This window comes from Falco biarmicus, chromosome W (assembly GCF_023638135.1).
Source record: "Falco biarmicus isolate bFalBia1 chromosome W, bFalBia1.pri, whole genome shotgun sequence".
Lineage (NCBI taxonomy): Eukaryota > Metazoa > Chordata > Aves > Falconiformes > Falconidae > Falco > Falco biarmicus.
Genome location: NC_079310.1, coordinates 889,098 through 915,122, shown reverse-complemented (window position 1 = coordinate 915,122; position 26,025 = coordinate 889,098). Strand labels below are relative to the sequence as shown.

The 26,025-nt window shown below is 40.1% G+C and overlaps 1 protein-coding gene and 1 long non-coding RNA gene across 11 annotated transcripts in view; one reads left to right on the top strand and one right to left on the bottom strand.

Annotated features, from left to right (window-relative positions):
* The window catches only part of LOC130141859 (uncharacterized), a 136,936-nt gene that overhangs the window by 59,196 nt on the left and 51,715 nt on the right, over positions 1 to 26,025 (top strand). The gene's annotated exons all lie outside the window — the stretch shown is intronic.
* Positions 950 to 26,025, bottom strand: part of LOC130141856 (ceramide transfer protein-like) — a 96,383-nt gene continuing 71,307 nt past the window's right edge. For 6 of the 10 annotated variants that reach the window (XM_056323082.1, XM_056323083.1, XM_056323081.1 and 3 more), the window contains 3 exons: positions 25,291 to 25,420; positions 7,527 to 7,663; positions 950 to 5,851 (listed from right to left, as the gene is read on the bottom strand). In XM_056323082.1, the coding sequence (XP_056179057.1) occupies positions 7,536 to 7,663; positions 25,291 to 25,420 (258 nt within the window). In that variant the 3' untranslated portion in view covers positions 950 to 5,851; positions 7,527 to 7,535. Of the gene's footprint in view, positions 5,852 to 7,526; positions 7,664 to 23,677; positions 23,911 to 25,290; positions 25,421 to 26,025 lie in introns of those variants that run through there. The other 4 variants (XR_008819202.1, XR_008819200.1, XR_008819204.1 and 1 more) reach the window with 4 other exon arrangements.

Here is a 26,025-nt window from a genome sequence, read left to right as displayed (position 1 = left end):
GAGCTGCAGCAACCTAAATGTTATACCATTACAATTGACACATCTTTTTCAAATATTTTAAAACCATTAAAAAATGTTATATTTGACTCTGGTAAGTAGTTTGCTTCTCTCTTTACCTAATTATCTCCCTTTTTTGGTGTCTTGAATCTATTCCTGTTGTCTGACATGAAAGTTTCAGAGTTATGAGGCTTGGACGTTATGCAGTTCCAGCTGTATCTAATTACACAGTTTCTGAGAGAAATTAAAGTGAACAATCAGACTTCAAGTATATCCAAGCTCTAAGTGTGTCTATACACAGCACTGTTTGGACAATTTTCACTCTTGGTATTATAAGACAAATACAGCTCTTGGAAAATCTGTGGTAGATGGCCCATGATGACACCTGCTGAAACAAGGAGTTGATGGTTTGGGCTTCAGGTGGTGTCCTTGTTATAGCAACAGTTTCTCTGCTCCACAGATCTTCTCTATTGCCTGAGGGGAAAGCTCGTGTTACTGGCAGATGCATCCTGTCTTACACAGCAATTACAGTGCCACGCAGCTAGCGAAACTCCTAGTACTGACAGTTCTGTACCTTGTTTTCTTGGTTAGTTTACTGCTGGCCCTATCCACCTTGTACCATCTTCTGGGAGGAGGCCTGCTTCTGAAGCTAACCTCCTCTCTACAGCGCTGTAGGGATTTTGCAGTCTATTATACAACACTAAATTACCTTCTGTCCCATCTTCACCATTGGTTTATGCTCAGTCAGCTTCTTAATCTACTCAGGGGGGAAATAGGGGCTTTTTAGCCCCAGCTTTTATAGGTTTTTCCCTAATTACAGAACCCAACAGTATTCCTGCTAGGACTCTTAGGCTATCTAGAAAATGTGGTGGGTTGATCAGCTGCTTGCTTACCCCTACCCCAGCAGGATGGGGAAGAGAATTGGAAGGATAATAGCAAGAAAACTCATGGATCAAGACAAAGACAGTTTAATAGGTAAAGTGAAGCTGTGCACACAAAGCAAAATAAGGAATTTATTCACTACCCATCAGCAGGCAGGGCCTCAGCACACCAACAGTTACTTGGAAAGACAAATGCCATAACCACAAACATCCCCCACCTTCCTCATTCTTTTTCTGAGCTTTTAGTGCTGAGCACAATGTCATATGATGGGGTGGGTTTGACCCTGGCTGGATGCCAGGTGCTCACCATAAGCTGATCTATCATGCCCCTTCCTCAACTGAATGGGGGAGAAAACTACAAGAAAAGGCTCATGGGTCAAGATAAGGACAGGGAAAGATCACTCACCAATTACAGTCACAGGCAAAACAGACTTGACTTGGGGAAATTATTGCCAATCAAAATCAGAGTAGGGTAATGAGAAATAAAACCAAATCTTAAAACACCTTCCCCCCACACCTCCCTTCTTCCTGGGCTCAACTTCACTCTCGATTTCTCTACCTCCTTCCCCCAAGCAGTGCAGGGGAATGGGGGCTTCAGTCAGTCCATCACATCTTATGTCTCTGCTGCTCCTTCTCACATTCTTCCCTGCTCCAGTGTGGGGTCCCTCCCATGGGAGACAGTCTTCCATGAACTTCTCCAATGTGAGTCCTTCCCACAGGTTACAGTTCTTCACAAACTGCTCCAGGGTGGGTTCTTTCCACAGGGTGCAGTCCTTCGGGGACAGACTACTCCAGCGTGGGTCCTCCACAGGGTCACAGGTCCTGGCAACAAACCTGTTTCAGCATGGGCTCCTCTTTCCACAGGTCCTGCCAGGAGCCTGCTACAGCACAGGCTCTCCACAGGGTCACAGCCTCCTTCAGGTGCATCCACCTGCTCCAGTGTGGGGTCATTCGCCATGGGCTTCAGGGGACAGCCTGCCTCGCCATGGTCTTCTACCATGGGCTGCAGGGGAATCTCTGCTCTGGTGCCTGGAGCACCTCCTCACCGTCTTTCTTCACTGAACCTGGTGTCTGCAGAGTTGTTGCTCTCACATATTCTCACTCCTCTCTTCCAGCTGCTGTTGAACAGCATTCCACCCTTGCCCCCCAAATGTTATCACAGAAGCACTACCACTGTTACTGATTAGTTGGCTCAGGTTTGGCCAGCAGTGGGTCTGTCTTGGATCTGACTGGCATGGCTCTATTGGACATAGGGGAAGCTTCTAGCAGCTTCTCATAGAAGCCCCTTCTGATGGGTTAACCTTGGCTGGATGCCAGGTGCCCACCAAGTCTCTCTTATCACTCCCCTCCTCAGAAGAATGGGGGGGGGGGGGGGGGGGGGGAGAAAATAAGATGGAAAAAAATAATTGTGGGTCAAGATAAAGGCAGCAATAGCAAAAGGTGCACACGTGGAAGCAAAGGAAAACAAAAGATGTTATTCACTACTTCCCATCAGAAGGCGATCAACCACTTTCCAGGAAGCAGGGCTTCAGTACATGTAGCGGTTGCTCTGGAAGACAAGCGTCATAAATAAGGAATGCCCCCCTTCCTCCTCCTTTCTCTTATCTCTTGTATCTGAGCAGACGTCATATGGTATGAAATATCCCATTGGTCGCTTTGGGTCAGCTGTCCTGGCTATGTCCCCTCCCAAGATCTTGCCCACCCCCAGCCTACTGGTGAGAGGAGGGAGAAGGTTGGAGAGACAGCCTTGATGCTGTGTGAGCACTGCTCAGCAGTAGTCAAAACACTGGTGTGTTATCAACACCTTTCCAGCTACCAATACAAAGCAAAACTCTGTGAGGGCTGCTATGGGGAAATTTAACTCCATCTCAGCCAGACCCAATACAATTATAGTATTATATATAACTTTATACATGATCTAAAAGTTGGTTAAAAGGTAAAATGTTTTAAATAAGTTTCTCCAAAGCACAAAAAGTTAAAAATAACTGCCAACCAGGATTTTTCTTCATAATTTTTAATACTTTTCACTTTTAAATACTGGTTTAAAATTTGTGATTGTAAGATGAAAGAGCCAACTTCTTTTAATTTTTTAAAACTTATAATTAGGATCATAAAGCTATTATAGAACAAACAGTTACACCCTATACACTGAAGGTACTCAAAAATATGATTCATGTTTTAAGTCTGTAGATGAACAGTGGCAACTGAAATACAGTGTTATCTGTACAACTTGACAAAAATACAGGTAGACAATCTGATTAGTTTAAAGAGAATCTGCACAACTTCAGATAAGCCAGCTCAGTCCAATTAAGGTAATTCCCCCCCCCCCGAAGCACATCACATTTTTTACAGATAAATTTCTCAAAATAAGATGTTCCGGTTCTCAGACAGGATAACAATGACCATCTAGATCATCCTCATTCTCAATACAAGTTCTACTAAGTAATTTCCTTCAGATCTAGTTCAGCAACATCCAAATTCTCTTAATAGAACAATATCTGATGGAGAAGATAGCTGTGTCCTCAGTCCTTCAAATTGTTTCAGCTTATAAAAACAGCCATTCTAGAGTCATGGGCTGCTTCTGCAAAGACCAAAGCTACACAAACACTACAGATCTGTTAACAGGAAGAAGAGAACTCAGAGCACAGATACATGACAGTGACTAGAAAGAGAAGTGGGTTCAAGAGATGGGAAATTTTATAAAACCATATAAGAAAGATCCCTTCTGGAAGAAAAGACCTAATGGCTACTTGCACATGGACAATCTGAGAGGCCAATAGAGCAATGCCCTTTTTCATTTGGTTTTAAAGAGGTCAATTAATACCTGTTTCTCAATCTTGCAACTTCTTCCGTATTCTTTAAGAAGCCTCTTACAACTCTGGGCAGGGCTAGCTGTAGTGAAATACCAGTGCCTTTATCTAAAAGTAAAATATTCTTTACAAATAGTATCTGTAGTTTAATTTTATTTACAGAATAAATGGCAAAAGTACATCACATTTAGTGCAAATGCAACTAATGATATAAGATTTATATACTACTTTGTAAACTTTCCATACCTTTGTAAAATAAAGCCATCCAATTAAATTAATATTTACTTGCCTGTGTTCAACAATTACAAGAAATGGCAAATAAGGAGTTAACCCCTTTATATTTTGGATATTTTTTACTTTTTTTCTTTTTACATTCCCATCAGTGGCTATGGTGGAATGAACCATTGCTCAGTTGACTGTAAAATGATGAAGTACATTTGAGATAAGATTTTTAAATTTTTTTTAACATCACTATATAAAGTGTTCACTAGTGATATAGTAAACACGTACAAATTTTCATCTTATTTGCCTTACTAGCATTAACATATAGTCACTTTTCTACATATTCAAATTAATAGAATAACTCTGTAATAAGGCATATTCCATACACATCATTAGAAAAAGGCAAATAAAAAAGGAAGAGTTATGGAGCATGAAATCTGTGTGCATGTGTAATTATGTGTTATGTATGATTTAATCTCTATAGAGAAGTTGAACATATAGTTTGTTCAATACTCTGCAGATCACATTTCATCATTCACCAAATCTTCATTAAGTTACTATCTTTTTTTTTTTTTTCAGGCACCTACCATACTATATCAAATAAGACTTTCAGTTTTCTTCTGGAAAAAAAATATTTTAAAATCTGAAACATTTTTCTTGAGATACACAGGTCAGTGAAACACCCAGCAGTCTCTGAAGTTTCCAACTACAGGACATAAATAAAAGAACCCAAAGTCAGTAACAGTCTGCCAGAGTCCTGTTGTAATGAGCATCTCCAGAATCAAAGGCAGGCAAATATCTGACTTAAATTCTCACAGCAACTAGAATGAACTTTGCAATAAGAACTATGCAGAAGAACTACGCATCCTTATAGCAATGATGGGTTTTTGATCAAGAGGCAAGTATCAGTATAACTCATTTTCTACATGAACCTCATAGCATGGCTTTATTGAGATCAGGAAAACACATGCAAGATCTGAAAATAATGTACTCATTCTCATTCTAGGCTGGGAATGTTGTCCTATGTAGTCCAAATTAATAAATATAGTGTACCTTCTCGCAGCTTTGGGAAAGATGCAAAATACCATGCAAGAAAGCAGTCCATATACCATGGACAGATGACTTCTAGCTTTCAGGCACTCTCTTGTCCTCTCATACAGAATCTTCCTAGAAATTTCTGGATCGTGTTTAACGACAAAAATTCTGTAGCACATAATACATAACTAAAAAAATACAACAGATATATAAAGATATCTGGAAAAAAATAAAGCTTTTCACAAACTTACTCCTTTAGATCCAAAGATCTTCATAAGAGTAAGATAGTAGAAAAGACAAAGTCATAAAGATATTGACAGCCCTCAATTATTAACTGACATTTTATGTAACAAGATGATTTATTATAGAAACAAGCAGCAATGAACTGTGATTATACAAAGCAAAACAAAACCTGCCAATAAGTCACCTAGACTTTACTGAACTCCCTCCCCCTCAAAATACTACGTATATTTTTGTGCATATAAAGCACATACAGTATGCTATACATGCATTTGTCTTTTGTGCTTTTTAGACACGCACAAAAACTGCATGAGTATCTTAGGAATGTTGACAGTGAAATTCTGCAAAGCATTTAAAATTAAAACAGTATCCCCTGTTGGTGATTCAAAGTTGTACACGTTCTTCCTCTTCTAAAGCAAACAAATAAAATAATCATATGCTTGTTATCAATAAATCTATTTATAATTACACATTGATTCCACAAGAAAATTTAGGAGAGCACTAGCGGTAAATATTCAGCCTCATGGTGTCGCAACACTTCTTTATTTCAGTATACAAAGCCTAGAACTTTGGCCATAAAAAGACTGTAGATCCTTCGTTCCAGCATGGAGTGCTCTATGCATGGTCACTTCAGCGTGGAATACTCACCCAGTCTTGTTCTGATCGCTGCAGGTAAGCAAAGACAAAATACAGTACTGAAAATTTTTAACACTAACAGGAAAACAAGAACTTGTTAAACCTCTTAAATAGTATCAGCACTGCTATTATCATGTTTGAACTGTTGGCTTGCGACAGCCACGTTTTAAATGGTTCACCTACACTAGTTCTCTAATAATATACAATTAAAAATGTGAATCATCACAGTGCTACCTGTTACAGAAGGATCAAATTACTAAGACTTTTGGACTCTGACATAATAAATAGAACCTAAAAATAGACACAGCCTATGTCATGCATAGAAAAGTGACAAAACCTCATTTTCAGATCATAGAATGGTTTGGATTGAAAGGGACCTTAAAGATCATCTAGTCCAACCCCGGTGCTATGGGCAGGGACACCTTCTGCTAGACCAGGTAGCTCAAAGCCACATCCAACTTGGCCATGAACATTTCTAGGGATGGGGCATCCACAACTTCTCTGGGCAACCTGTTCCAGTGTCTCACCACCCTCACAGGAAAGAATTTATTCCTATTATCTAATGTAAATCTACCCTCTTTCAGTTTAAACCATTAACCCTTATCCTGTTGCTACAGGCCCTACTAAAATGTCTGTCCTCATCTTTCTTGTAGGCCCCCTTGAGGTACTGGAAGGCCGCTATAAGGTCGCCCTGGCACCTTCTCTTCTCCAGGCTGAACAACCCCAACTCTCTCAGCCTGTTTTCATAGGAGAGGTGCTCTAGTCCTCTGATCATCTTCATGGCCCTCCTCTGGACTCATTCCAACAGCCCATGTCTTTTTAATGTTGGGGTCTCCAGAGCTGAATGCAATATTCCAGGTGGGGTCTCAAGAGAGCAAATACTTAGCTGGAATTCGGTGGTTTGACACTAGTTATACATAATGAAATATACAGCAAAAGTCTACACTAATAAAAATTAAACAAAGCTTTACTTTGCACAAAGGCTTATGTCTGACAGATTCAGACATCCCCAAAAGTGATTGAGAAATTATTTTCTAATGTCACACCATCATTTAAACATTAAAATAATTTAAGATTAGCCCAATGATCTATACCATTAAAATAAATCCACTAACTTCAGAAAGCATCTAATAAATCCCTTTTCTTTCTTAGGTTCATCAGAAAGACTAAAAATTTAAGACACAGTCTCTTTTACATATTCTAGTAATTGACACTGGTTTGCCAGAAAAGTTCCATAATAAAAATTCTAGATCTAAACTATTCTGTCAACATAAAATAATACTTTGACCTTCATAATATTCTATCAGATATGCAATTATAATTAGAATTTAAGATAGCAAAATCTCATGAGGCTCTAGAGAAACTTCAGTATTTATTCTTTTCAGAATAACTGTAAAACATCTGTGATAGGTGAGAAAAAATACTTCATCCTTTTATACTTCTACATAAACATGCATGCAAAAACTTGCAACACAAACAAGTGAGTCTACAAAAACTAACGCTTGATAACTTGTGCAGTTCTTATTTGTCATGCTAACAATACACATGAATTACATGAATGTTTTAAAAAGTATATTGCATACATAAATTAAAACTAAGCACTGAATTCATGCAAACTATAAGACACTTCTAGATTGCATACTTCTGTTTGGCCTTAAATATTCACAACAGTGAATCAGGAATAAAATAAAAAAAGAATGCATACCTACTAATACTAGAATAAAATAGGCTTTCCTGCTGTCTTCTCTTGCACATATGATGTAAAACGCTTTAAGAATTTTGGATATTCTCGTTTTGCCACTGCCCGTAACACAGATGCTGGTGCCCATCCTCCTGGGTTCACTAGAAATAGACAGGAAGTCATACACTGAAATACAACTAAAAGCTAGAAAAGAAAATTTAAGTTTGTATTCCTGCAACTATTTCTAAATGTTGTGGTTTAACCCAGCAGGTAGCTAAACACCACATACCTCCTTGCTCATTCCACCCCCCCACAGATAGATGGGTCAGAAAATTGGGAAAATCAAAAAATGTAAAATTTGTGGGAAAAGATAGACAGTTTAATAGGGCAAGAAAAGGAAGGGAAAATAATAACAATTAGAACACAGAAAACTAATGATGCACAATGCAATTGCTCACCACATAATGACCGATTCCTGGCCAGTCCCTGAGCAGCAGCCCTTGGCAAACTTTCCCCCTAGTTTATATACTGAGCATGATATCATATGGTATGGAATATCCCTTTAGCTAGTTTGGGTCAGCTGTCCTGGTCGCGTCTCCTCCCAGCTTCTTGTGTCCCCCAGCCTACTTGGTGGTGGGGTGGGGTGATAAGCTGTAAAGGCTGTGACTTACTGTAAGCACTCCTTAGCAACGACTAAAACCATCGATGTATTATCAAAATTATTCCCATTCTAAATCTAAAACACAGCACTGCACCAGCTACTAGGAAGAAAATTAATTATATGCCAGCCAAAACCAAGAAAGTATCCATCCCTTATTCCGTACCATCTACATTATGCTCAGGTCACACGCTTTCCAATACAGCCTTTCCTGTCTTTTGATATATACACAAAGATATCATTCCCTTAGTCTATGGCCATCCCTTTAAAACATCCATTGACTTCATTTAGTTTATGACTTTGGGCTCCATCTGTCCTTCAAGGCAGGATAGATGGTGTGCGGTGCTGGATTGTTGCATGCTGTAGACAGTTCTGGTTCCATCGCCGCTGTGCTTGTCTGGTTCTATCATTGCTGCAATTTGCCCAGTTCCATCAAAATTCATTCTTCATTTATCTGGGTATTTTCTATTATAATATCGTTGATATAACATATAGCAACCATACTAGTGAAGACATACAGTATTATACGGCAATTAAGATCATATAAATCAAATCACTGGCTGTTCTCACCCAAAATCAAATCCCTTTGAGGCACACACCGGACTTCCCCATCCTCCTGCATTACCCACCAAGTGCTCCCAGGTCCCTGAGCAAAAGCAATCCCACAAATGGGTTTGCCTTTGCCTGAGGCAGGAATGACCCAGACTGTCTTCCCCAGCATAACTTTAAGTTGCACTACAGGACCTCTAACTGTTTCTACAGTACTTAAAAGCATTGATTGGGCAGGGCCAGCTCAGCTGACACATCCTCTACTGTTGACTGACTAGGTGGCTTTTGATAAACATATATCCCAATGTTTGAAGGTCCCACCACCCATTGCTTTCAGTGTAGTCTTTAACAGTCCATTGTATCATTCCATTTTCCCAGAGGCTGGTGCTTGTTAGTGGATGTGATATGCCCACTCAATGCCATGCTCCTCGGCCCAGGTGACTATGAATTTGTTTTGGAAATAAGTCCTGTTGTCTGACTCAATTCTTTCTGGGGAGCCATATCGCCATAATACTTGCTTTTCAAGGCCCAGAATAGCATTCTGGGCAGTAGCATGGGGCACAGGATATGTCTCCAGCCATCCCATGGTTGCTTCCACCACTGTAAGCACATGGCACTTGCCTTGGTGGGTCTGTGGGAGTGTGATATAGTCAATTTGCCAAGCCTCCCCATATTTATATTTCAGCCATCATCCTCCATACCACAGAAGCTTTAACTGCTTGGCTTGCTTAACTGCAGCATATTTCGCATTCATAGACAACCTGTGCAATAGCGTTGTCCTGGTTTCAGCTGGGATAGTTAATTTTCTTCTCAGTAGCTGGTACAATGCTGTGGTTTGGATTTGGTGTGAGAATAGTGTTGATAACACACTAGTAATGTTTCTACTAAGTCAAGGACTTTTCAGTTACTCATGCTCTGCCAGCGAGAAGGCTGGAGGAGCACAAGAAATTGGGAGGGGACACAGCCAGGACAGCTGACCCAAACTAGCCAAAGGGATATTCCATACCATAGAATGTCACGCTCAGTATATGAATGGCGTGTGTGTGTGAAGAGAGCTTGGCCGGGGCATGCTGATTGCTGCTCGGGGACTGGCTGGGCATCAGTCAGCAGGTGGCGAGCAACTGTACTGTGCATCACTTGTTCGGGTTTTTTTCCCTCCCTCTCTTTGGATTTTATACCTCTCCCCTTCTCCCTCCTTTTAATTACAATTATTATTATTGTTATTTATTTAATTTTGTTTCAATTATTAAATTGCTCTTATCTCAACCCTCGAGTTTTACCTTTTTCCCTGATTCTCCTCCCCATCCCTCTGGAAGATGGGGAGGGGGGAAAGCGAGCAGCCAGCTGTGTATTACTTAGTTGCCAGCTGGGGTTAAACCATGACAGTCCTTTCTGGTAGCCAACACGGGGCCGGAAGGACTGAAATAACAGATCTGACTAGAGTGTGTTAAAACAAAACTGTTATAATAATTCTTTATAATGGTTTAATACTCACTAGCCCCAATATTGTTTTCTTTGCTCTCAAAGTTGCTGTTCACGATCTCAGGGTTGTCTTATGTACTTTACTTGCAGTATGTGTTCCCTGTTGCACTGTTTATGGTCGATGGGGCTTGGATTAAAGTTATCATTGTGTTCTTTATAGTGCTGGCTTACGATATGATAGACTCGCTGGCCATGAAACTAATTCAGCATGTATACTCAGCATTGCTGTCGTCCCCATATGTCAGGCACTCTCTGATGAGGACTACTGATAATTGCACCTTTAGCTTTTCCTTTTTGGAGAGCCAACAGCACAGTCTATCTCCCTACACCTTCTCCTCTAGGCCAATTACAGAAGACTTCTGTACTTCTGAAAAGTTAAGAGTATTCATGGTGTTATCGATTTGTTAATAAGTTAAGATTGTTTGTTTTTATTTGATTGATTAATTGATTTTATAAAATAATTTTATAAAATTAAAATATAGAAGGATAAGAGAAAAAAAAAATTATAAGAAACTTATAGCTACACAGTAAAAGTTGTTATGAGATCTTCTGTATGTCCTGTACCAAGGCTAGAAGAAGGGGCTGGAACTATTGTTAAAACATAGGTAATAACTTTAGGGTTGAAAGGTTTCTTTGTATTTAACCAGTCTTCTGTATGCAGAGGTGTATTGAAATGTCAGAATATGAGATTAATGGGAACTGGGGAGAGTCGACTGGAACAGCTTGTAGATGCCTGCCAAGAAACTGTGAACTTTAGTAAAAGGTAATTCCGGCAGGGGGAGATCGCAACCACCGACTCACATACCACCTACCCAAATCGCACCCTAGACCCATTTCTAGACCTTTCTAAGCTTTACTGCGCAGAATCGGATATAGGAGGAGAGTATGTTAATGATTTACGGGAAATGTTATGATTATGCATGAATAGTTAATGAATATGTATGAATAAGTTCTATATATGGAATCTGATTTTGGGACCTGGTGTGCGTTGATCGTGAGAGGACTCACTCACGCACCCGGCTGTCAATAAAGAAGTGTCTGCTTATCTACATCACATTGGTGCCGATAAGTCCTTCATTCCGAGATTTCGGTAACAGTTTTGGCGACCCAGATGGGACCTCGCTGAAGGAGACCGGAGGAGTCGGGGACCTGATCGGTTCCAGCCGGCACCGAGGATTTCTCGGGGATACCCATCGATCCCCGATCCATAAGGCTCTTCGCGACATTCCCTGGAATTTTTGGGTAAGACACTTCTTTTTTTTAATTGTAGTAAGTAAGTGCACTAGAGGAAGTGGGTAGGAGTCCCACTATAATAAGTGTATGGGAAAGAGTGGGTTGGAGTCCCACTGAGTAAGTCTACCTGTCAGACGCGGTGAAAGAGCTGCGCAGGGTAGGACTAGGAGTCTGCCCGTAAGACATAAGCGAAAGCTATTGCAGGGTTGGACAAAAGTGGAAACAAGAGAAACTATATGCTATAGTGTTCTCTAAGGTAGCGCCTCTAACAAGAAGTTAGAAGTTTTTGGTGTTCTTTGTTGTTTTGTGAGTTTGTGTATTAAGAAGAAAATTAAGAGGTATAATATTGTGTTATATGTTTGTTTAAAGTAACTGTGGGAAAGTGTGAGTGTGGCTGTAAGGGTGAGACGTATAATTGAGAACGAAAGCGAGTGTGGAGTGTGGATCCGCGGATCGGAGTGACAGAGTTGAATAATCGTGTATTGTATTGTGAGTAATTACACCATGGCAACTAAGTTAACTCGGTTGTTTAAAAGTAAAAGCTTGGGTAATCTTGTGTTAAATGACAAAATCCCGAAAAATTCTCCATTGGGATGTTTGTTGGCACATTGGGGGGATTTATATGAGGATTTGCCAAAGAGCCAGATGATTGAGTATTGTAATAATTGGTGGCCGCTATATATATTAGAAGATCAGGAAAAGTGGCCCATGAACGGGACACTGAATTATAACACTATTTTGCAGTTAATGTTGTACTGTAAAAGGGAAGGGAAATGGAGTGAAATGCCATATGTGGATTTGTTCTTTTACTTGAGACAAAGAAAAGACTGGCAGGAGGAATGTAAGTTAACTATTGGAGACAATTTTGTAATGGCTGTAACCGCTGATAATAAGAAAGTGAAAAAGTGTTGTTCAACTTGTGAAATTGGGAAAGGTTGTTTGAAGAAAAGGATTGTTATTGAGAATGACGATGGACCAGAGTTAGATATATCCCCTCCTAGGAGAGAAATGAATCAGGGTCGAGAATTAAGGGTACAAGAACCAGCGATTGAACCAGATAGCAGTGGAACGGGAGATGTGGGAGAGAGATTCAGAGATTGTAATTCATACTCCTGTTTCACGGAGAACTCGGCAACAGACCCATACAATAGCTCCCCTGCGACAGGGAGCTGGCAGTGACGGACCAGTCTATGTGAAAATACCTTTTACAGCTACGGATTTGATGACTTGGAAACAGGCAGCAGGAAACTATAGAGAAGATCCTGAAAAAGTAGGCAAGGTGGTAGATACTATAATTAGAACACAGAATCCAGATTGGAGTGATTTACAGGTGATTTTGGATAATTTGTTAGATGATACAGAGAAACAAATGGTATTAAAAGCTGGCAAAACACAGGCAGAGTTGGATGTAATGAGTGGAATAACAGGTGGAACAATAGAACAGAATTTTCCATCTGGGGATCCACAGTGGGATCCAAATAATGTGGCACATAGAGAAAGACTGAAGCGGTATCAAAAATGGGTTTTATATGGGATTAGACATGCCATGCCTAAATCCTTGAATTGGTCTAAATTATACGAAGTAAGACAAGATAAAAATGAATCTCCCTCAGCATTTTTGGAAAGATTAAAGGAAGCTGCTAGAAAATACACTGATTTGAGAGTGGAAACAGAGGCAGCACAGATACAATTGGCTTTGATCTTTATGGGACAATCGGCACCAGATATAAGGAAAAAACTCCAGAAACTGGAGGGAGAGAATTCAAGGAGTTTAAATGCAATGTTGGAAGAGGCATGGAGGGTATATAATAACAGAGAAAAGGAAGAAAGAAGATCAAGGAGAATAGATTTATTGGCAGTAATGGCAGGAACAACAGATAGAGGAAGGGGCAGAGGAAGAGGATTTAATGGGAGAGGAGGGTATATGAATTGTGGTGATCGGAAATTTAATACCCTCTTAGGAATAAATCAGTGTGCCTTGTGTAAAGAGGAAGGACATTGGAAAAAGGACTGCCCCAGAAACAGGAGTGCTTCTCACGACCTTGCCAAAGTAATGGTTTTAGATGACTGAAGGGGACCAGAGGGGAACCCAGCTGAACCTCTGGTTAAAGTTAAGCTGGGAGATAAAGAAGTTAAATTTTTAGTAGATACGGGAGCGACATTTTCAGTATTAAATACTTGTAAAGGAAAAATTGGAACAAAAACAGCCAATATAAAAGGAGCAACAGGGAAAGAAGAAAACAGGCCATTCCTACAACCCATAGATTTGAAATTTGGAAATAAAATAATTACACATGAACTTTTGTATGTACCAGAATGTCCGGTACCCTTGTTAGGAAGAGATTTGTTATCTAAATTAAATGCACAAATTGTTTTCGATGAAGGAGAACTCTTTTTGAAGATACCCGAGTCAAAAACGGGAGAAGTTTTGATAATACAAGAAAAGGTAAAGGAACAAGAAATTCCACCGGAGGCGGATTTGGCAGTGATCCCTACTGTATGGGAGACAGATATTCCTGGAAAATCAAAACTAGCAGAACCTGTTAAAATAGATTTGAAGGAAGGCGCAGGAACAGTGAGAATTAAACAATATCCAATCAAACCAGAAGACAGACAGGAACTGAAAAAATTGATTGATACATTTTTGGAGTATAAAATTTTGGAAGAATGTGAAACTGAGTACAATACTCCTATTTTACCAGTCAGAAAACCTTCGGGTGAATATAGGCTGGTACAAGACTTGAGAGCAGTAAATCAAATAGTTAAGGATATTTATCCTGTAGTAGCAAACCCTTATACACTGTTAACAGCACTGAGGGAGAATTATCAGTGGTTTACAGTGCTTGATTTAAAAGATGCTTTCTTTTGTATACCTTTGGAAAAGGGAAGCAGAAAACTGTTTGCTTTTGAATGGGAAAATCCTCAAACCGGGCGAAAGATGCAGCTGACATGGACCAGATTACCCCAAGGATTTAAAAACAGTCCAACTATTTTTGGAAATCAATTAGCAAAGGAACTTGAAACCTGGAAACAGGATAAATCAAGGCCTGGCCTGGGCATTTACTCCTACATTATGTGGATGACATATTGATAGCTACAGAAGAAAGACTTGCCTGTATACAGGTGACTATTGACCTCTTTAATTTCCTGGGACTAAATGGATACAAAGTGTCCAGGAAGAAAGCCCAGATAGCCTTCCAGACTGTGATATATCTGGGCTTTGAGATTTCAAAAGGACAACGACAATTAGGAAAAGATCGCAAAGAAGCTATTTGTGGTATACCTGAGCCGAGAAATATTCATGAACTCAGAGCATTTTGGGGAATGACTGGGTGGTGTCGCCTTTGGATCATGAACTATGGGCTAATAGCTAAACCGCTGTACGAGGCCCAAAAGAACTCTCCCTTTGTATGGGGCCCACAACAACAAAAGGCTTTTGTAGAGTTGAAACGTGCCTTAATGTCTGCACCTGCCTTGGGACTGCCGGATCTAACCAAAGATTTCCAGCTGTTTGTTCATGAAAGGCAACACCTTGCACTGGGTGTGTTAACTCAGAAGATAGGAAGCTGGAAATGACCAATCGGATACTTCTCCAAACAACTGGACACAGTGAGTAGAGGGTAGCCAAACTGCCTTCGAGCAGTGGCGGCAACAGTAATGCTCATACAAGAAGCTCGGAAATTGACTTTGGGGAGAACAATAACAGTCTATGTCCCACCATGGTGATAACTGTTTTAGAACAAAAGGGGGGACATTGGCTTTCTCCCAGCCGAATGATGAAGTACCAGGTGGTATTGACTGAACAGGATGATGTGATTTTAAAGACAACTAACCTGGTAAATCCTGCAGTGCTTTTAAGTTCCATACAGGAAGAAGGACAACTGGAACATGATTGCTTGGCTACCATCGAGTATGTTTATTCCAGTCGTGAAGATCTGAAGGATGTGCCATTGGAGCGACCAGACTGGGAATTGTATACTGATGGAAGCAGCTTTATGGAACAAGGAGTCCGATACGCCAGATATGCAGTAACAACAGATACTACAGTTATAGAAGCAGGAGCATTGGCGAGTACCACATCAGCCCAAAAGGCAGAACTCATCGCTTTAATTCGAGCCTTAGAACTAAGCAAGGACAAGAGAGTAAATATCTGGACTGATTCAAAATATGCCTTTGGGGTAGTGCATGTCCATGGAGCTCTGTGGAAAGAGAGGGGGTTATTGTCCTCTCAAGGAGCAAACATTAAGCATCAAACAGAGATTTTACGATTATTACAAGCAGTTCAAAAGCCAGATCAAGTAGCAATCATGCATTGTAAGGCACATCAGATTGGGAATACAAAAATAATAGCTGGGAATAATTTAGCTGATAGAACAGCAAAAAGGGTAGCAAAGAAACAAGCATTGCAAATGGCAATAATTCCTTCTAAAACATTAATCCTTCCCAGGGAAAAAACGAGATATTCAGAGGAAGATGACAAATTGGGTCAGTTATTAAATGCTAAGAAAAACTTAGCGGGGTGGTGGGTAACTCCTAACGGGCAAGTAGTAATTCCACCTCTTTTGATGAGAGAAATAATTCAAATGAGACACCAAGAATGTCATTGGGGGGCAGAAGCCTTAGTAACATCTTTACGAAAGCAAATAATATCAGTTAAGATGTTGGGAATAGCTAAAATGGTAACGGCAAAGTGTGAAGTATGTTTGAAAAACAATCCAGTGATTAGGAAAAAGGTTCAAATGGGTAGACTGAAATCTGGTACAGGACCTGGAGATTATTGGCAAGTAGATTTTTCAGAGTTGCCTAGATACAATGGGTACCGGTACATCTTGGTAGGGGTTGATACTTTTACAGGATGGCCAGAAGCCCTTCCCTGTCGCACCACACAAGCAAAAAGAGGTTGTAAAGTGGTTATTACAAGAAATAATTCCAAGATCTGGAGTACCTATTGGAATTTCCTCTGACAGAGGTCCACACTTTGTGGCTGAAGTAGTCAAAAGTGTTAGCAAAGCATTGGGTATTAATTTGGATTTACATTCATCTTGGAGGCCACAATCTAGTGGGAAAGTGGAAAGGATGAATCAAACGTTAAAACGACAAATAAGTAAAATTTGTCAAGAAACCAGTTTAAAGTGGCCTCAGGCACTTCCATTGGCGTTATTAAGAATCAGAGTACAGCCAAGGAGTGGAACCTCAGTCAGTCCTTATGAATTATTATATGGAAAACCGTATGAGTCTCCAGAACCAAATCCAAACATACATGTGAAAGGAAAGCAGGATGTGTATAACTATTTGCTTTCTCTAGGAAAAACTTTGACTGCAATTCGGAGTGCAGTAATTTGGAATAGACCTTTACCCCTGGAAAATTCAGTGCATGATTTCCAGCCGGGAGACTATGTTTATGTGAAGACCTGGACCTCCGAACCTTTGCTGGAGAGGACCTTTCCAGATACTGTTAACCACTTTTACAGCTATCAAAATTGCAGAATCGGATGCTTGGATACATTATACTCGAGTGAAGAAAGCACCATGAAGAAAGCATCTATTCCGTGGAAGATTGTCAATCATGACCCAGAGACTTTAAAATTGACTTTGAAACATGTCTAATTTTTCATATCAGGTTATGATTATTCTTTGGATTTTATTTTGGTCGGTAGTGTTGGTGGGATCATGGGCTGACTTGGTGGACAGGAACAAAAGACAAATAGAAACAGAACAAGTGATTGACATTCCCAAACAAATGGCCGAGGAAAATTTGATGGTAGGATTGATTAAAGAATTTGCCAATTTACAAAACGTCACGCAGATCACTGCTTGTTTGCCAATTCCGAGGGCAGTAGGTGAATCTATTCCACGGGGAATTTTAACTATGAATTTGACTAACCTGGAACATAAAAATGAAACCAACTATTGTGAACAGAGGCCAGTGACTCAATGGTATGAGCAAGTGAAAGTCACTAGAAAACAGTGGAAAACTCCAGGTAGTCTGGCGGATTGTGAAAAATTGTTAAATCATGTTTTTACCAAAATAGGGAGATTTAAGACTGTGGGATGGTGTTCCTATGATGAACAATTTAAAATCAATGTGAGCAAAAGTGTCATGGAATGGAAGTGTAACGAAACTGGCCAAAGCACCCAATTAGTAGAACAGTGGGACTCTATATGGTCTATGTCCATATTTTCCCATTTTCAGTATATGGCAAGAACTTCTTGGTGTTTTACCTGGGATGGAAAGGCTTTTTCAGTATTACCCTGGGTAGATGATAGGTCAACTACATCGGGAGAGAAGGAAAATAAAGTAGTGCCATGGTGGAAATGTGAAAAAGTGTATGATTGCAGCAATTCAGACTTAATAATCCAAATAATTCCTCCTTTGGCCGCTGCTTTGAAATATGGTTGTTTCTGTCGAGGTCTTAAGAATACTCTCAATTTAACCAGCACTTTTACAGTCAGAAGAGGAACTTTGTTTAGTTGTAGAAAATCTACTATTCGAAGTCCAGGACATTTAGTTTGGGCATTAAGTGATGGAACCTGGACAACACACTTACCATTAGATGGTAAGGTGAAACAAATTACTTTAGGCATGCCAACATTGTGTCCAATTTGGAAGAAATCACCATTTAGAGGATCCCTAGAGAATTTAGAATTGAAACGAATATAGAGATCTGGGATAAATGATGATATTTGGAATGAACCATCTACAGGAGTGAAAATTGGCTGGGCACTGGAATCACTTTTAAATCCTATAGCTTCATACAGAAACAGAGCATGGCTCTATCAGTTAACTGGTCAAGTGGAAAAATTAGCAAACGTTACCAAAAAAGGGTTTAAGGAATTGAATATACAATTACAGGCAACTTCCAGAATGACTTTACAAAATAGAATGGCACTAGATATGCTCCTACTTAAAGAACATGGAGTGTGTGGATATCTCAAGGATAAACTGGACCACTGTTGTATCCACATTCCAAATGTCACTCAGGATGTGGAACATGATCTAGACCTATTGGGAAAAATTGAAAAAGAAACTGAAACAATTCAAAAGGAAATGTCAGAAGATTGGCTTGGGAAAATTTTTAACAAACTGGGATGGAATTTGAGCTCTTGGATACAATCTATAATTAAGACTTTGTTTCTGTTACTAATTGTCTTTTTGATGATCATGCTAGTATATGCATGTTTGAAGAAACAGTTTACCAATAGAATTGCAGTGAGTCGTATGATTATGAGAGAAGTACCAACTATTTTATCAAGACATGATCCATCACCAAAATATGTTGAAACAAAAGATATATGAATAATGTGAAAGTATTGAAATAATGATTTTCAACACTTTCAAAGGGGGGAAATGTTATCGATTTGTTAATAAGTTAAGATTGATTGACTTTGATTGATTAATTGATTTTATAAAATAATTTTATAAAATTAAAATATAGAAGGATAAGAGAAAAAAAAATTATAAGAAACTTATAGCTACACAGTAAAAGTTGTTATGAGATCTTCTGTATATCCTGTACCAGGGCTAGAAGAAGGGGCTAAAACCATTGTTAAAACTTAGGTAATAACTTTAGGGTTGAAAGGTTTCTTTGTATTTAACCAGTCTTCTGTATGCAGAGGTGTATTGAAATGTCAGAATATGAGATTAATGGGAACTGGGGAGAGTCGACTGGAACAGCTTGTAGATGCCTGCCAAGAAATCGTGAACTTTAGTAAAAGGTAATTCCGGCAGGGGGAGATCGCGACCACCGACTCACATACCACCTACCCAAATCGTACCCTAGACCCATTTCTAGACCTTTCTAAGCTTTACTGCGCAGAATCGGATATAGGAGGAGAGTATGTTAATGATTTACGGGAAATGTTATGATTATGCATGAATAGTTAATGAATATGTATGAATAAGTACTATATATGGAATCTGATTTTGGGACCTGGTGTGCGTTGATCGTGAGAGGACTCACTCACGCACCCGGCCGTCAATAAAGAAGTGTCTGCTTATCTACATCACATTGGTGTCGATAAGTTCTTCATTCCGAGATTTCGGTAACAATGGGATGTTGAAGACCATCATGTTTGTGGCGCTGATTCTATGGTTGAAAATACTGAATGTGGTTCAGACCTTACTGAGAATTAAGCAACTAGCTGCAGCTACTCCAACTGCCACAAGCAGCAATACAGCTACACAAACCTCAATGATAATCATTGTGGCTACTCCAACTGAAAAACAGACAGTAGCAGCTTATGAAGGGTTTCAATCTGATTCAGAGGTGATTGGTAGTGAAGCGCAGCTCCTCCTGGCGCCTGTTGCCAGTGCTGGGCTGGGTGTTTAAAGGGAGGGTTTCCTCTGCATATCACGCAACTGACGATAGGTGGAGTAAGTGGGCCACACTGATCACACAACGAGCTCAAATATAAAATCCCAGTCATCCAGGAATCTTGGAAGTGACCATGGACTGACCAGAAGTTAAATATTTTGGTATGTCACCAGAGGAGGAGGTGATGTGCTGAAAAGCATTCATTGTATAATAAATTGCCAAAAAATGGGAGGCAATATGCCTTGTTTACTGATGGGTCCTGCTGTATTGTAGGGAAGCATCGGAGGTGGAAGGCAGCTGTATGGAGTCCCCTACAGCAAGGCACAGAAACTGCTGAAGGAGAAGGTGAATCGAGTCACTTTGCAGAGGTGAAAGCTATCCAGCTGGCTTTAGGCATTGCTGAACAAAGAAAAATGGCCAATACTTTACCTCTGTACTGACTCACGGATAGTAGTAAATGCCCTGTGGGGGTGGTTATGGAAATGGAAGCAGAGTAATTTGCAATGCAGAGGTAAAGTATTGGCCATTTTTCTTTGTTCAGCAATGCCTAAAGCCAGCTGGATAGCTTTCACCTCTGCAAAGTGACTCGATTCACCTTCTCCTTCAGCAGTTTCTGTGCCTTGCTGTAGGGGACTCCATACAGCTGCCTTCCACCTCCGATGCTTCCCTACAATACAGCAGGACCCATCAGTAAACAAGGCATATTGCCTCCCATTTTTTGGCAATTTATTATACAATGAGTGCTTTTCAGCACATCACCTCCTCCTCTGGTGACATACCAAAATATTTAACTTCTGGTCAGTCCATGGTCACTTCCAAGATTCCTGGATGACTGGGATTTTATATTTGAGCTCGTTGTGTGATCAGTGTGGCCCACTTACTCCACCTATCGTCAGTTGCGTGATATGCAGAGGAAACCCTCCCTTTAAACACCCAGCCCAGCACTGGCAACAGGCGCCAGGAGGAGCTGCGCTTCACTACCAATCACCTCTGAATCAGATTGAAACCCTTCATAAGCTGCTACTGTCTGTTTTTCAGTTGGAGTATAGTGGGCCTCCGATCCTCTATAACCCTGACTCCAAAAGCCTATGCATCAACCTTGAGTCTCCCCAGCTGCAGTGTAGAGCACATTTTTAAAGTCTTGTCCTGCCTGGATTGGCCCAAGGGCTACTGCTTGAATTATCTCTCTCATTTAATTTGTTCAAAGGCTTGTTGTTGCTCAGGGCCCCATTTGAAATCATTCTTCTTCAGGGTCACATGATAGAGAGGACTTATGATCAGACTGTAATTTGGAATGTGCATTCTTTAAAAACCCACAACACCTAGGAAAGCTTGTGTTTACTTTTTTCTAATTGGTGGAAACATTGCTGTTATTTTGTTGACCACATCCATTGGGATCTGATGACATCTGTCTTGCAATTTTATTCCCAAAAAACTGGATTTCTGTGCAGGTCCCTTAACTTTTTCTTTTAATTTATTTTTAAAGGAAAAAACAGCTTTCAGAAAGGATTCAGGCTATTTCCCTTTCTCAAAAACTTCTGCTCTTTTGCCCCACAGGATCATGTCATCAGTGTCCTGCAGGCATTCCAGAGCTTCACCCTGTTCCAGTGCAGCCTGGATCAGTCTATGACAAATGATAGGGCTGCATTTCCACCCCTGGGGCAATCCATGCCAGGTGTACTGGACACCCCCCTTCAAGTGAAAATGAGCTGTGGCCTGCACCCTGCTGCCAAAGGTATTGAGGAAAACTCAATAGCATTTGATTCCAGGTTGTACTGAAGTTCTAGCATGCCCAGCATAGCAGCACTCAGCAGTGGCATAACTTCATTCAGGCCACGATAGTCTACTGTTAGTCTCTACTCTCCATTAGACTTTTACACTGGGCACATGGGACTGTTCAAGGTTGACAGTTCTGCTGATCACTCCTTGGCTCTCCAGTCGGTGAATCAGCAAGTCTCAGTTGGTGCAATATTGTAATTGGTACATTGTTGTGGTAGCAATTGGCAGCCTTCAGCAATCCTACAACAGAAAGATCTTCCAAGGGACTGGGCAAGGTAGACAGCTGCTTAGTTTCCTGTCTCCAAGGCTGCTACACCATAAGCTCACCAGTACCCTTTTGGGTCCTTGAAACACCCTCTTCTCTGTGTTTCCAGGTCATTACTGCCAATGAGCTGGCATACAACAATGGTGCACTCTATACAAACTTCCACCACATTGGGTTCACATGCACCTGGATCTGTGGGTAACTGCTTTTTGTCCGGGTCATCATAAGTCAACCTCCAGCATGGCCAGTTCCCTCAGGTACTGGCTAACTTTCTTGATTGTGGTCCACTTGACTGGGTGACATGTATCCCTTCAAGGAAGACAATATCTTTCCTTCACACCTGACAGGAGTCTCCTCCAGAGACTAAGGACTTGCATCTCTTTTCCAATTGCTTTGTCAATGCCCCCTTTAGAAAGTGATCCCAGCTTCTTGGCTTCCTTTCCCTACAGTTCCAGACTAGTGGCCCCATTATCCCAACATCGGAGCAGACAGGTAACAATGTGCTTGCCTGGACAACTGCTGAAATCTTTTTACATATCTCACAGCTCACTCAGGGATAGGGATCAGGTGGTTACTGCCTCATTTATGATTTCTTCCTCGTCCTGCTCCTGTTCTCTTGAACCCTGCTTCAGAGTAGTCTGACTTGTCTACTTCCTCCTACTTCCTCTTAGAAGCAGCTCTTTCATCCCTTACTAAATGAGCTGACTTCCACTTCCAATATTTCTTCTTGTGTGTAGGGACAACTGATACCAGTACAGGTTAGTTCTTTGGTTCAGCTGCAGTGCCTGTCACCAGGGTTTGTATGACAAAATGACAGGCATTGCGGTTATCAGAACCAGAGATCTTCTCTTCCCCTTGAGGGGAATACTGAATAGTTTTGAACAGGGCTTGGTAGGCATGGGTGTGGCCCCAGCACATTGCAGTAATTTGTGCCTCTCTGGAATTGCCAGGGTGACAGCATGCTCTTTCCAAATATTTTACTAGTCTTTCTGGATTCTGCACTTGTTCAGGGGTGATGTTTCAAAACGCTGGAGGTGCCCACTGTCCTAGGCATTTGCCCATACTATTCCACAAACCCTGCCACTCATAACTATTCAGCCTTGAGGCAGATCTCTGGGCGGTATTCTTAAATAGCTGTTTAACCCTAAACAAGACCTGGAACACATTCAGGAAACATAGCAACAGGTACATGACGGTTTGAACATCCCCAGGATATTAAAAATTCTCAAAAGCTATTGTAATTAGCTTGGATGAGAAAGGGAAGGTGAAAGAAGGTATTGCCCCCATAGATTGGCTCTCTGAGGAGAAAAGGTAAAAGGTATTATTAACAGTTGTCAATAGTGGCTCCCAAAGTACAGAGGTGACTGCAATTCTGAGTACAAATACCAGATTAGCCTCACAACCAGCAACTTTATCATATCATAAACCAGTGTTACAAAATACAACAAAAATATAATCTTAATCCAGCCCCCAGAGATGATAAACAACACAAAAGGGAACAAATACAGCAAGTAAGGTGTTACATAACAGCTCTAATAACAAGCACAACAACCCAGAGCAAATAAATCGACATTGTGGCCAGTAACTATTTAACTAATATAACGAATGCTTATAAAAATAATTGTTTTATCATGCTCTGGTCAGATCTGTCATTTTCAGCCCTTTGTGCCCCACGTTGGGCACCAAAAAGAACTGCCGTTGTTTAACATGGTAGGCAGCTAAACACTGCACAGTCACTCGCTCACTCCCCCCTCTCCAGTGGGATGAGGAGAGAATTGTGGGTGGAAGTACAATTAATGGGTTGAGATAAAGACAGTTTAATAGCACAGAAATGGAAGGGAAAATAATAATAATTATAATAATAGAGTTAGAATATACAAAACAAGTGACGCACAATGCAATTGCTCACCACCAACCGATCAATGCCCAGTCAGTTCCTGAGCCAGCTTTCCCTGTGTTTGTATACTAAGCATGACATCACATGGTATGAAATACCCCTTTGGCCAGTTTGGGTCAGCTGTCCTGGCTGTGTCTTCTACTTTCTTGTGCCCCCCAGCCTACTCAATGGTGGTGTGGGGTGAGAAGCAGAAAAGGCCTTGACTTAGTGCAAACACTGCTCAGCAACAACTAAAAAAAAATAATAAAAAAATCAGTGTGTTATCAACATTATTCTCATCCTAGATCCAAAACAGCACTGTACCAGCTATTAGGAAGAAAATTAACTCTACCCCAGCCAAAACCAGGACACTAAAGTAACAGAAAAGAAGAAAAACTTACAGCTTGTATTGCAGCACTTTATACTCTTAATACTCTAATTCAGTCCAGTTCTATGAAGTCACTATTTGGAAAACATTAAACATGATGTGCTGTCTGTAGGGAATGCTCAAAGGAAAGATTATATTCTTTAAGTACTCCCAAGAAACAACAGACAAGGAGACTCAAGTTACTATTTTCTTTGAAATAATTAGTCAGTATTCATTTTTCAGTAACCGTTGCATTTGCCTGCAGAATTGCTACATAGCCTATGTCTTACAAGTTTTTTTAAAGCACTTTTAACATATTTTGAACTGATTCTAAAATATGCTTAAAGTCCCAGGTCAAGTACTTTACTGAAGCTGCCGCCACCTCCCATATAATCACAGTTCAGAATTTGTCACTGAAAAATTATTTTTTAAATAATTGGGAAACTTCTAAACAGGAAACAAAACAGCTTACCTCAGAGTTTAACATCATATAGTATTATTTGTACAGGATTTAATACAAGTTGCATCACTCCTATATGGCAAAGATTTAATGAACCCATTTTTCAGACTTTGTTTCTTTAGTAAGCTATACAATAGGTGGTCAAAAATAATAAGCAGGTGATACTCAAAAGTGTTTTGTAGCCGCAGGAAAGGAGCTAATAGGTATGTGGTTCCAATACTATAAATACACTGCTAATTACCGGTTACAATAACAATGCAGTTTGGCTTTTCTAACTTTGCAGTCAATACCAAAGATTTTATCAGTTAAAAAATGTGTAGACTAGATAATATAGCTTGCAGACATCCTCATACAAAATGTATTTGTCCCTTCTTAATCTGAGGATAAGAACTGTATCTTTACTATCAGCAGCTTTTCAGCCTAACAACATGAATTGGGGAAAAAATTGACAGCAATACATGAATAAAACCCTCAGACTATTACTGAAACTAAAAAGTTATGCCAAGTCATCCCAGTTGCAAACATTTCTTCTGCCTACCCCCATCCACCCCAAGGTTCTGTACTTAGGACTGAGCTACACATTACTTTTGCTTATTCCTCCCAGGATGCCACACAATGAAAGAACCCATTAGTGATTGATGTAGCACATTAATTCAACTCTTTTTGACCGTGAAGGCCACAAGTGTGATCCTATATATAAATTTTACAGGAAACTGCATCAACTTTTTTTTTTTTTTTGCCAGTATGCAGCTCCCCAGAATTAACATATATCATGAATGTCATACTGAAAAATTTTAGACTTACCATTAGCTACATATGTGATCTTGCATAGAATATTGTCCCTGCTTATTTCCTTGTTCCCCTCTGGTGGGCTCACTAATGTCTGACAAATCATAGCAATATTTATTTTGGCACGGACACAGCGATTGTTCAGCTGCCAAAAAAACCAACAACCAAAACATTTGTAAGTGTCAAACTAAGTTTATTTCATCATATTTGACTGTGAACATTTGAATTTAGTATAAAGTCTAAAACACTCCAAAAGCTGTGTTTCAGGGAGTTTATGTTCTAGCACTACATGGATGTAACATGAATGTGAATGAAATGAAAGATATGTGATCAATAGGTTAAATTGAAATGCCTGAATCTCAGGTTTATATTTGCTTAATACAGTGAATTATTTCAATTATTGTGAGAAGTAAGGAAACATCTAAAGAATAAGGCATCAGCATTTTAAAACATCAGTTAGTAACTTTTCCCTTGTAAGCAGGCAATGGAATAGTAATGACCACAGAAACACTCCAAAGGAAACAATCATTGCTGCTATCTGACAGAACCAAGGCAGAACTGTGTAAGCTGAAGGTTTAACAGATTCCATATCTACAGTTATACAAGCCAATACCCACGTCTGACAATACTGAAGAGTTACTGATTTGATTCCATACAAAGTAATCTCAATTCTTTAAAATATTTTCAAATCTCCAGAAATTTTGCTTCCATTTTTCTGCAACACCTTAGATCTGCCAACTATTGTGATAA